This window comes from Branchiostoma belcheri, unplaced genomic scaffold (assembly GCF_001625305.1).
Source record: "Branchiostoma belcheri isolate BF01 breed outbred unplaced genomic scaffold, Haploidv18h27 scaffold202, whole genome shotgun sequence".
NCBI lineage: Eukaryota > Metazoa > Chordata > Leptocardii > Amphioxiformes > Branchiostomatidae > Branchiostoma > Branchiostoma belcheri.
Window position 1 is genome coordinate 172,925 of NW_017803514.1, and position 11,766 is coordinate 184,690.

The 11,766-nt window shown below is 45.1% G+C and overlaps 2 protein-coding genes across 2 annotated transcripts in view; one reads left to right on the forward strand and one right to left on the reverse strand.

Moving 5' to 3' along the window:
• Window positions 1–240: 240 nt before the first annotated feature.
• The window catches only part of LOC109469424 (phospholipase B1, membrane-associated-like), a 15,808-nt gene continuing 4,282 nt past the window's right edge, over window positions 241–11,766 (reverse strand). Inside the window, exons 3-15 of the mRNA XM_019767936.1 lie at window positions 8,213–8,271; window positions 7,769–7,836; window positions 7,395–7,438; window positions 6,622–6,730; window positions 6,367–6,418; window positions 5,848–5,928; window positions 5,574–5,639; window positions 5,076–5,167; window positions 4,453–4,528; window positions 3,818–3,922; window positions 3,417–3,512; window positions 2,999–3,064; window positions 241–2,524 (exon numbers count right to left, since the gene is read on the reverse strand). Of these exons, the coding sequence (XP_019623495.1) occupies window positions 2,210–2,524; window positions 2,999–3,064; window positions 3,417–3,512; window positions 3,818–3,922; window positions 4,453–4,528; window positions 5,076–5,167; window positions 5,574–5,639; window positions 5,848–5,928; window positions 6,367–6,418; window positions 6,622–6,730; window positions 7,395–7,438; window positions 7,769–7,836; window positions 8,213–8,271 (1,229 nt within the window). The 3' untranslated portion in view covers window positions 241–2,209. The remainder of the gene's footprint in view (window positions 2,525–2,998; window positions 3,065–3,416; window positions 3,513–3,817; window positions 3,923–4,452; window positions 4,529–5,075; window positions 5,168–5,573; window positions 5,640–5,847; window positions 5,929–6,366; window positions 6,419–6,621; window positions 6,731–7,394; window positions 7,439–7,768; window positions 7,837–8,212; window positions 8,272–11,766) is intronic.
• LOC109469425 lies at window positions 8,823–10,372 on the forward strand. The gene has a single exon (XM_019767937.1). It carries the CDS (start codon window positions 8,902–8,904, stop codon window positions 10,072–10,074), a length of 1,173 nt encoding a protein of 390 aa, XP_019623496.1. The 5' UTR covers window positions 8,823–8,901; the 3' UTR covers window positions 10,075–10,372.

The window sequence follows — 11,766 nt, forward strand, 5'->3', positions numbered from 1 at the left end:
ATAAAGTGCCGAGTAAAATTGGCAAGTACCAGTTATCAGGCAAGTAACATGTTAACCCTCGAAGTGTTACAAGTCATGAGAGTTACAGTTAACCCTACACATGAGAAGGGTTAGATCAGTTAACATCAGTGTCCATAATATCACCAGGGTCCATGATATCGCCACCTTGAGAAACAGTGTGCTTAAAGATATTTTTACTGCAACATACTTTTGGTATGCACTCCTTCACACATCAAATGTACATACCTAGGGTATGTTGCAGTAGAAATATCTTTAAGCACACTGTTTCTCAAGGTGGTGATATTATGGACACGGATGTTATACATCTTAAACTTTTAATATGCAAAATTTTGGATCGGTTTGAACATTTTAAAAACACATTTGATTGTCAAACTGTGGCTTATTGATAAAATATCATATTCCAATAACAAAATTCAGAATAGTCCAGAAATTCTCCAAACATGTTGCATTGATGCGCATTGCAGGTAACTTACAGACATAAACAGGTGGCAAATCAAAAGATCAAATTTTCTGCATCAGAGGGTATTCAGTTTTCAAAACATTGGTGAGTTATATTATTGTCTTTCTCCCATATATGACAGCCACGGGCACTTGATATGCTCCATTTTGAGAAAACAATGTCCGCTGACTTGAATTTTTCCTAAATTTGTATCTGAATAGAAATGTTATCATAACATCAAAAATTTACACATTTAAACATTAAATATTGTCACCAAAATCTGAAAAAAAAACTACCACATAAAACCTGAGGAATCAAATTCCATCATAAGACAGGAAACATTACAGCGTCACATCCTCTAATGTTTAACTTAAATCACTGAATCCCAGTAAACTTGCATAACTATAAAACGTAAAAGCACTAAGCAACTGGCAAGCTAAAAGCATTAGACTGTTGAGGAGCACTACTAAAATATAGTGCGACAACAACAACACTACAAGCGGTATGTTTAACCTGTTGAATTTCCAACATTGCAACAGTTTTGAGAAAAAAGGCAAAATTGCGATCATCACATTTAGCATCCAGACTTCACAGACACTGGCAAGATTCCAAGATTCCTGAGAAGTTTTTGTTAAATACCATTCATCAATTTGAAAGCAAACAGGTAACAAAACAATAAAAGTCATTCGTTTTCACAACTCTCTATTGCACATCTTTGTGACATGTTCAAGATTTCTAATAAAAGTTAGTTTAGAAGATATGTAACGTTAGATCACCTGTACCATAAATCCATACATCCAACCCCTGTTCAGGGTACAATTTGTACATTGCAGCATTTTTTCTCCTTAAAAACTCTAGGGTTTCTTGACTTGAATTTATTGGGATCTTGGGATCCACACTTAGCTTACAAAATTGTATTGCAGCTATTCTTCCCGTGGTCCTTCCTGTGAACCCAAACCATTTATACATAGAACTCAGGAATTTTTAAAGTAAGAGCCTAGAAAGGCCAGGATGAGAACAGGGCTGGGAGGAAAACCTGCATGACTTATAATTATTCACTCCATGAAAATGCAGACTTTCCCCTCAGTCTCTGTTCTCATGCTCATCTTCCAGGTCAGAATTTGAATCGTCTTTTCAAGTAAAAAAAAGTCAACATCACATTAGTTTGGTTTGGCGAGACAGAATCCAGAATTCGTAAACTATGATCACACTTTGGACAAAACCAGAGCAGCACCTGGGATTGCTCCAGAATCATGCTTTATCCAGAGCCTTGCTCAGGCACGGTTCTGGATAGTCTATTGCGTATCCAGAACAGTGTCTGGGGAAAATCTATGGTCTTGGATACATGGAGACTATCCAAAACCGTGTCTGATCTTAATCCTAACTCATTCAGGCATAGAACTAGACAGGCACGGTTCTGGGTACACTAGAGACTATCCAGACCCGTGCCTGATCCTAACCCTAACCCATTCAGGCATAGAACTAGATAGGCACAGTTCTGGGTACTGAATAGAGACTATCTAGAACCATGTCTGATCATAACCCTAACTCATTCAGGCATAGAACTAGACAGACAAGGTTCTGGATAGTCCTCATGTATCCAGAACCGTGCCTGGGGCAAATCTATCTTCTTGGACAAGCGGAGACTATCCAGAACCCTGCCTGATCAGGCATAGAACTAGACATGTCTAGTTGCAGACACAGTTCTGGATAGAAAATTAGACAGACCCTTTTCTGGATATGATAGAGTTAGACAGACACACTTCTGGTCAGCACAGTCGCCATGTCGGTTGACTCCTGCAGCAGAGGTTGAGCCTCCCGACCCTTGACCTTTCTGCGCCTGCGTAGGATGAAAACTGCGGCGCCGACGGCAGCGAACACGAGAAGAACGCAGCCGACTACGATCATCGCCGTGGGCCCGGCCGCGGGCTGGCTACGTCCCGCGGGCTTGTCCGTGTCTTGAGACGTCTTCTGGAAGGAGTCGAATGTCTTGACCCCCAAACCCGGACCAGCGCTGCTCAGGGAAGAGTGGCTGTTCTTGGCTGTCGCAAAATACGGGCGATCCTGTGGGTAAAAAACAGAGAAAAACTTTGTGAACAAAATTCCTAAATACATACATGTATATTGGGGAAACAAACCAGCCTATTAAGGAATTAATATAATAGTATATTAAGCAAGTTGAAGTTTGTATGGCAAGTTCTTGGCTGTTGCAAAATAAGAGCAGTAGCTCCTGTGGGTTAAAAAAACGTCAAAGAGATAGAAACTTCATGAACAGCATTTGCAGTTGGGTTTTGCTTAGTGGCTAGGTAGCTACTGGATTGTTGATCTTTATGTTAATCACTTTGTACAGTTGACCTCTGTAGCATTTTGGCTTGTATCAGCTTTTGGAGGAAACACTGAACAGCAGCCAATTTGGAATGTGACATTACTAAGTCTAAAAAAGAAACGTAATCATCTGTTGTCCAAGAACCAATAAATCAAATTACATGCAGTTTAGCCAAACCAGATTTCAACATTGTAAGATTGTGACTTGCTGACCTCCGTTGGGCACTCGAGCGGTTCTCCCACATGCCAGTCTGTCCGCTTGGATCCTACAGGCTCCAGCTGCCAAAGGGAAACACAACGTCATACAATGTACAATATAACATTATGTAGTTTAGCAGAGGTACAAAAATAGGTTAAGGTAGTCCTATAAGCTTTATTCAGGTTGTAGAAGTTCATTGGGCTGTTATCCATGGTGTTGAGAGTACATGTACAGTAAGGGAAGGCAGAGCCCATCAGTCAGGTACCTATTTTACACCTTTGTGAAGTGAGTAAATTCGGTCTTCTGTCCACTACGGCCATTTGAGTTAACAATGTTTGTTATGTTCATGTATGTAATCCTAACACCAGCAGTACTCAACTTAGAAACTGGAAATGTCATACAAATTGTACTTTAATTTATAATCTAGCGTACCATGTTGTTCCAGAGGGCTGATGCAGCCGCGGCGTGAGCCTTCAGACTGAAGTGGAAACAGTCAGGGGCAAAGTAGGACCTGTCATACTCTCCGGTCTGGGGAACAAACACAACATGGGATTTAGTAATCACAAGTAACACATAATTAACTTAGGACTATGATGCCAAGAAGTTATCACATAACACATAAGGACTAAGATACCAAGAGGTACAATTTGTATGTTGGAGGGAATCTAGTAAGGTCACAAATCAATTTTGTTGGTTTTTGGATGAAAAAGAAATTATCAAAGCTATGTAAATGAAGGAACAGAAAGTTTGTTGTTGGCTCAGTCCTAGGCTATTAATATGTTTTATACAAGAACACCAGATGAAGATAATTGTTTGTTTGTTTGTTTGTTTACCTCCGTCCTGGGCAGCTTTGTCTCCTGCAGGAAGGGCTGGACCACCACGGTGAAGTCATCCCGGTCGTCATAACGACCGCTAGCTACCAGCCGATTGGTCACGGACTGCAGGGAGGGGTGCATTAAAAGACTGCATTAAAGAATAAACTAAAAATCTGTGAGGATACAAAATCAGAAGTTTCAAGTGTCAGTATAAAAAAACTATAAAATGCCTGGCTGAATCTTTGCACTTAACAACAGAGCCACATCAGAAAAAAAGATAGAGAAGACAATTTTTCTTCAACTGCACCCACTGTAAGTTGTAATATACATTTGTACTATGCAGAACAATGAAAGGTTCTCAGAACAGTCCAGGCATATTCAGAACTATACCTAATGTTCTTGGATACACAGAGACTATCCAGAACCGTGCCTGATCCTAACCCTAACCCCAGGCAGGCATACGAACTCAGATAGACACGGTTCTGGATACAATAGCATCAGACGCTAAAACTTACTAGGCTATAATGGCATGTAATGAAATGAAATGTAAACATCCATGTTACTGCAGTGCTCCACCTTACCATGTAGCGCATGTAGCTAGTAGTAGGGAAATGGCATGTAAACATAATGTACATGTTACAGGTCCACCTTACCATGTAGCGCATGTTGGCTGCCTGCAGCTCGGCTAGAGCCTCTTCACTGGCATAACTCACACAGCGGCACAGGAAGCTGTGGAGGGAAGGAAACTGTATTGTTTTTTTAGGCTTATAATCTAGCGATGATACTCCTCCTGTACTTGGTGGTAGCAAGTTCTGCTCTAAGATAGTTCTGTGTGATATAACTTCAGTACCATGGACAGCACAAGCTACTGTATCTGTATAGCCAGTATAACCAGCCTTTGGTGTGACACACCAGCTTCACAGGGACATGGCGCAGCAGCTGGCTATATAATATTACACTGATAAAATGTTACACCTAACCCTTGTGCATCTAACTGCAGGCATTGTTGAAAGCTACATGTATCTAGAGTGAGATTGTCCCTACAGTACTTGGTGGCAGAGAGTTCCACACTGCAAAAAAATTTGTAGTTCTAGAGAACAAAACAAGTGCTTTGAACACCTCAATCTTTGGTCGATAACTCTGGTTCTTTCCTGGGCAGTATGGGATGACTCAATAGTTGGTATGTCCTCCAGTTTACTAGCCAATTTGCAAAATATAGTCTGAAAATTTTTTTGTAGGTATGTTTTCATTCGCCTTTCCTTTGTGTGAGACTTACAAGTGTAGCACGTCGCAGGTGAAGGTTCTCTGCAGCTTGGAGATTTCCACCACGTCCATGACGGTCACCACGTTTACAAACGTCCTCGGCAACTGCACACAAACAAACAAACAAACACATGGTCATGTCGGTCACCACGTTTACAAACGTCCTCGGCAACAGCACACAAACAAACAAACACATGGTCATGAGGGTCACCACGTTTACAAACGTCCGCGGCAACTGCACACAAACAAACAAACACATGGTCATGTCGGTCACCACGTTTACAAACGTCCGTGGCAACTGCACACAAACAAACAAACACATGGTCATGACAGCCAACAACACATTACAAAATAAACACCCAGTGTTCATCAGAATGATGCAATTCTAAATATTAACCTTCAGCAAATCACACACTCTCTCTCTCTCTGTCCTCTTGCACCTTAAGTGCTTAGCAAATAACAGTTGCTTGAGTAACTTCATTATTGTGTACTTTAGAGTGTATAAACTCACCTCCTGGTGCAGAATGTCCAGCGCTGCTCTTATGTTTTCTACATACTTTATAGGACTCCATTTTTCCTGTAAACACATTTTGCATTCATTACGTTCTGTGGACCTACTGGAAACTGTAGATATATAGCTGGTAAGTTGGAAATCTTTAATATTCATTGACAAAGATGAATAACTAGTGGAATTACAGTACTGAGCACTCCAGTTACTACTACAGTAACTGTAACAGTTATTACTAGAGTTACTACAGTTTCTGCTGTCCAACTTTTCCACCTACCGTGTCCTCACAGTAGGCGCAGAGGTCATTCCCACCGATCAGCAAGGTCACAACCTTCCAGTCATGCTCAAAGTCAATGTGCTGGGGGAGGGGGGATCAAATTACAACATGAAATACATTTTAAGATGCTGTAAGTTTCTTATCTGGATTAGCACTATTTCTGAAGTAGCAGTGACACTGACTTGTTCACTTAACCTACATGTACATGTACATTGAGTAATAAATGAAGTCGTCATAATTATCTTAAACCTAACTGTGTCTAACTTCTCACCTTCTCACCCAATTGCCTGTAGACCATACTGGTCTGTCAGTTGAGAGTCCCAATCAGACTTCTCCAAGCTGTGCGGTTTCCGCACAGCTTTTCGGCTTCTTCAAAGGAAATGTTTGTTCTTTTGGCCAGGATTTTCTTCAGACCATCAGTCCATCTCATCCTGGGTCTGCCAAGGGGTCTTTTGTGTCTAACTAACTGTGTCTAACTTTGAAATTCATAATATGCAATTAAAAAAATATAAACCATACCTCGCAAGCCTTCATGATGTCCACCAGCTTGCGAGCCTGTTCCACCATATCCCTGCAGACAACAAGATCAAATTATACAGTACTGCAGCTGTAGTAACAACTACAGACTTCAAAGTGTAGCACGTAATTCTTTTGAACACATCATCATTCACACACACGCACACGCACACACACACACACACAACATGCACGCACAAGCACGGATGCACACACACACACACACACACACATGCAAACACACAAATAAGTCCTTACCCTGACACGGCGCCGGCTACAGCCTTGTCCAGCTTTGCGTGGTCACTGTCAGGCCCCCCGCTGCCGGTAGCAAACCCGACGATGTGGGGGTTAAACTTCTTCAGGATGTCTGAAAGGCAGAGAAGGCATCTTCAACTGAGGGCCGGACCTTTGTACCTAATGCTATGTCAAGGTACACAGTCTAAGTCTCAACTGAGTGAAGCATGATGCTTCTTCAAGTACTCAGTGTAGCTAATATAGTGCAATGTGGCTTTGCTATGGCTTAATATGTGTGTTGAGTTCTTTTACGTGCAGTCTACAGGATACGGCTACATTTGTGTAATGAGGTAACATTAACAACTCATTGTACAACTTCAAAAAACAACAACCTGTGGCCAGGCTATAAATGATCAACACAATCCATCAGATTTGTGATAAGAGCAGACCTCAGCCTTTACACAACACCTGATGACATCATGCACTTTGGATCTCACCGGGGGTCATTGACCTTCTGTACACTGTCCAGCTTAACAGGTGGTCAGCTGTTTAGAGTTGAAAATTTTGCTCCAACACAAAGAAGTTCTTTGACCTAGAGATTTCGAAAGCTTTTCTTTTCTCTCTTTGTGAGCAACCTTTTCTCGAAGCTCTAGGTGAGGGAACTTCTTTGTGTTGGATAAAAAGTTTTAACTCTAGACACGTAACTACCAACACAGATGAACTTTCCTGATAGCAGGTAGTAGCTGATATTCTGCTAAGAGCAAAAGAGATGAGAAGACATGAAATCTGACACTCACTGGGCAGAGTGGTGTATGTTTCCAGGCTCTCCTGACCACCAATACTGAGGGGGAAAACAAGTACAGTGAGTTAGGGTGGAGTGCCTTGCATTCCGTGGGTCTTTAGTCATACCAAAGACTTTAAACTGCTTTCTCTGCTTAACACTCAGCATTTGGGAAATAGCATTTTAGTTAAACACACACCACTACCAGTGGACTAGCCCCCTGCTGTAGTGGCCTGTGTGTATGGGAGTTGGGAGTTAAACACACACCACTACCAGTGGACTAGCCCCCTGCTGTAGTGGTTACACAACTGTGTGGCCCAGGGGCTACTGATAGGAGATGGGCACCGCCATATGCACCCTACTACTCTAAGATGATGTCATGGACCTTACCTCCATGACACTCCTCGGTAGTTAGTCAGAAGGCCGATGATAGTTCTCGCCTTCGCTCCACTCGCAGCCTGAACAAGCAAAACAACAACTTAGTTTTTTTTTTTTTTTTCAAATCCTGACATGTCTTATTTTGAGAGAACAGATGTGATCACCTTTACTGGTTTTCACCCAGCATGACAAACGGTAAACATTGATTGAACACTGTTGAACAGTTAATCTAACACTGTACAACAGACTGTAGTTTACAGTCTGTAGTTGACATTTAATATCATGTTTAATAATCTTACAACAACAACCTTGTTTTGCATCAATACAACAATTACTGAGGTTCTATGCAACAATCTTGTGTCTGTCTTTGGCTTTTATAAGAATCAGTCAAGATTAGTGTTGGTTTGTGCTGACAAAATGAATCAGGAAGTTCTGAGAACAGAATTTTCCGCGTACCGTGAGAGAATCGCCGATGGCTGCAACAACTTTCACATCTTCTGGCCGCAGGCGGTGGACTGGGGGAGAAAAGATCATAACGTTTATTTATTTGTTTGTTTGTTTTGCATAACCACAGTAAAACTGCCTTTAGAGGTTGCACGCCATCCAATTTTGTACAGTAAGAACAAGCTGTGTAGGTCTGGACTGTAAGGTTTGAGCCTCTACTCTTTTCTACAAATGTGTGATGATCTTAAACATGCTCAAGGCTAAGGTGTGACTGTCTTCAAACACGGGACCTCCGACTTTTCATCCCATCCAAGAGGACGTCCCTAATTAACCGAAACTCAAGGTTTTCATTTTCACCTGAGTCAAGCAAGAAAATAGGTGTGTTAAATAAGTGCCTTTCTCAAAAGCACAACACGGAGGCCTGCCACTGGCCATGGGATTCGAACCCAGAACCTTCAGATTCTGAGTCAACAACGTGTTGGTATGGCCAATCGGGGTCATACCGGGGAATTTCACCCGCCAGCATCACGTGACCTGAGACACGCAACTTCCGGTAGCAGAGCGTCTTGACCACACACGGCGCGGCTACCGCCTCGAAGGGACACGACTCAGCGAACTCTTCCAAAAACGCGAACTGATCACTGAAGACACTTTCTAACTTGGACGTAAGACTTGCCCAACGCTCCGGACCTTTCCTCACGATGTTCGGAGCCGGAAAAAGAAAGACCAGACCCCCGGCACGCTATCGGGACGACGAATGGGAAGTACCGTATCAACCACAGGATGTCTCCACTCCTCGCGATCGCCTACGTCTCGCAGTACAGAAGGAATGGCGAGATGTTACTAGGGAGGTCGAGAGGCTACAGGCAGACATCGCCGACATGAACCTGGAGGGTGAAGACGCCGACAACGCATCGGCAACCCCCCTCCCCCTTCCACGTCGAGGCGTCGTCGAGCGAGACTCACGCACGATATCGCGAGAGCTGGACCGCCATCTTGGCCTGGCACAGAAACGACAACAGACAGCCACTAGAGATCCGAACCGGCCTTCCCTGAATGAAATCCGGGCACTAAACCGCCTGGCGGGCATCGATCCGGTCCTCGACTACATGGGGGAGGATTTCGCACAACAGACGGCGCCAACGCTTCGTCACAGCGCACAACTACCAACGCAGGAGCAGTTCGAACAGGCACCCGTCACCGAGGACGACCCTGGAAAAGGTAAGCGCAAACTGCTCAGCGGACTCAGCAGAAAAGTACATGACAAAGTCGTCAAAGAAGTGTACTGGCCTCACGAGTTCGTTTTCAATAGCCTTACACCGGTCACAGCAGATAACATCACATGGGATCAATTGATTTCTGGGGAGCTGGCCATCATCTTCAGCCCAAAGATAAGCGTCATTGAGCGCCACAATAGATCTCTGATATTGCGCAATCTCATGTTAGATGTCCAGGTCTACACCTTTCCCGGCATCCGGTCATTTTACCGGACGATGCTCCTCCACGCAGAGAGGGCTTTGTTTGACCTCGAATCGACACAGGTACTAACACATCTGGCTAGGCTGAAGGAGGAGTATTTACGACGCCCGGCAGTATCAACAGCCACTACGGCCAACAAGAGTACTACCTCGTCCACCAAGGGACAGTCACAGGCAAGTTCACTCCAGTTCAACCCCTGCTTCAAGTTCAATGCCGGCACTTGCTCAGAAGAAAACGATCACCAGGGTGCCAACGGCATTACCTTACACCACAAATGTAAGTATTGCACGAAGTACCGACCAGACGTGTCACTGACTCATCCAGCTACATCGTGCAAGTATGCCAACAAGCAAGAACGCGATGCCTATCAGACAGCCAAAGCATCGAGAGCATGACTACAGCTCCCTTCAACGGCGGATCCGATATCCTTGCAACCAGAGACACTTTACAACGACCTCTCCCAAGATTGTCACACGCCAGAAAAAATCTCTCATCTTCCTTGTTTGCACATTCCCACAGGAGATGGCACGGCTCACGCACAGACAACAACCCAAGCATACGCATTGCCTCACATTAACCCAGCCGTGACCGTCCAGTACACAAACGGTTTAGAACTATCAACTGATGCAGCTGCCCACAGTCAGGCCTCCACAACGGCGATATCATCACAGCGGACCCCGACTTCCCCGATGGATCGACAAAACTGTGAGAGGCCCAGTCTGACAGCCAACACAGCAGCCTCTGTCCTGACAACTCAATTCACGCACCCTGACAAGATTACCTACGCCAAACAAGGTAGCAGTGTCTCACACGCAGGTGAAGATACAGTTCTCACACGCACAGACTCCCCCACACTCCTCCAACGCTTCTCCTTCAAAACAGGGTTAGCAGGACAGGGACGGGCTACGGCGATAGCGAATCCTTCAAAGCGGACAACGATTTCCCCGAGGGATCGCCCCGAGAGCCCCGGAACTTCCCAACACCCTCAGGCTGAAGCATCTCAGGGACTAAGTTCGACTTCGGTTTTCCGCAACGTCAGCTCAACCCTCCAACGAGTGCAGCCGCCCTTGGCACCAACTCTCACGTACACAGCCTTGCACGACACTGTGTATAAGTCAGGTCAGTACAACTTCCGCGGCTTGCGACTGGCCGTGCCGTCCAGACTCAACATTCCAGCTTGGAGAGAGGCTCTAGCCACATACCACGATTCAGCTCTCTGCGATTTCCTCGAATTCGGCTGGCCGCTAGGTTACACATCTACTTCCCCGCTGAGACCATCGAAGCGAAATCACAACTCAGCCTTGGTCTACGACTCCGCCGTGGACGATTACATCCGGACAGAAGTGCGTCTTGGTGCCACACACGGTCCCTTCGACCGACCTCCCTTTGAGCATTCCTCCGTCATGACGTCACCACTGCAAACAGTTTCGAAGCGAGGTTCCAACCGCCGAAGGGTCGTTCTGGACTTAAGTTTCCCTCCCGGAGCCTCGGTCAATGACGGCATACCCGCGAAACAATACCTTGGAGAGGACTTCATCCTTACACTACCAAGCTACGATGCGTTCGAGACTCTCATTCGGGACAAGGGCCCCGGCTGCTACATGTTTAAACGAGATCTCCGCCGCGCTTATCGACAGATTCCAGTGGATCCACACGATTACTACCTCCTTGGTTACAGGTGGCGAGACAAGCTCTACTACGACAGCTCCTTTCCCTTCGGCTTGCGCACCGCTGCCATGGCCTGTCAAAGAACAACCAATGCCGTCACCTACATCCACGCGCAGCAAGGCCATCATTGCACCAACTATAATCGACGATTTTGGCGGTGTCGCCACACCCGATGCAGCCCAACTCGCCTACAGCGCCCTTGGGGAACACCTTTCAGAGACTAGGCTTGGAAGAATCCGCTGACAAGGCCACTCCACCATCCACCTGTATGACCTTCCTGGGAGTCGAATACAACTCAGCAACCATGACAAAGCGGGTTCCGCAGGACCGTCTCGCAGAAGCACTCAACGAGCTCGCGGCTTGGGAGACAAAGAAACGGGCAACGAGGACAGAGGTTCAATCTCTACTCGGAAAACTGT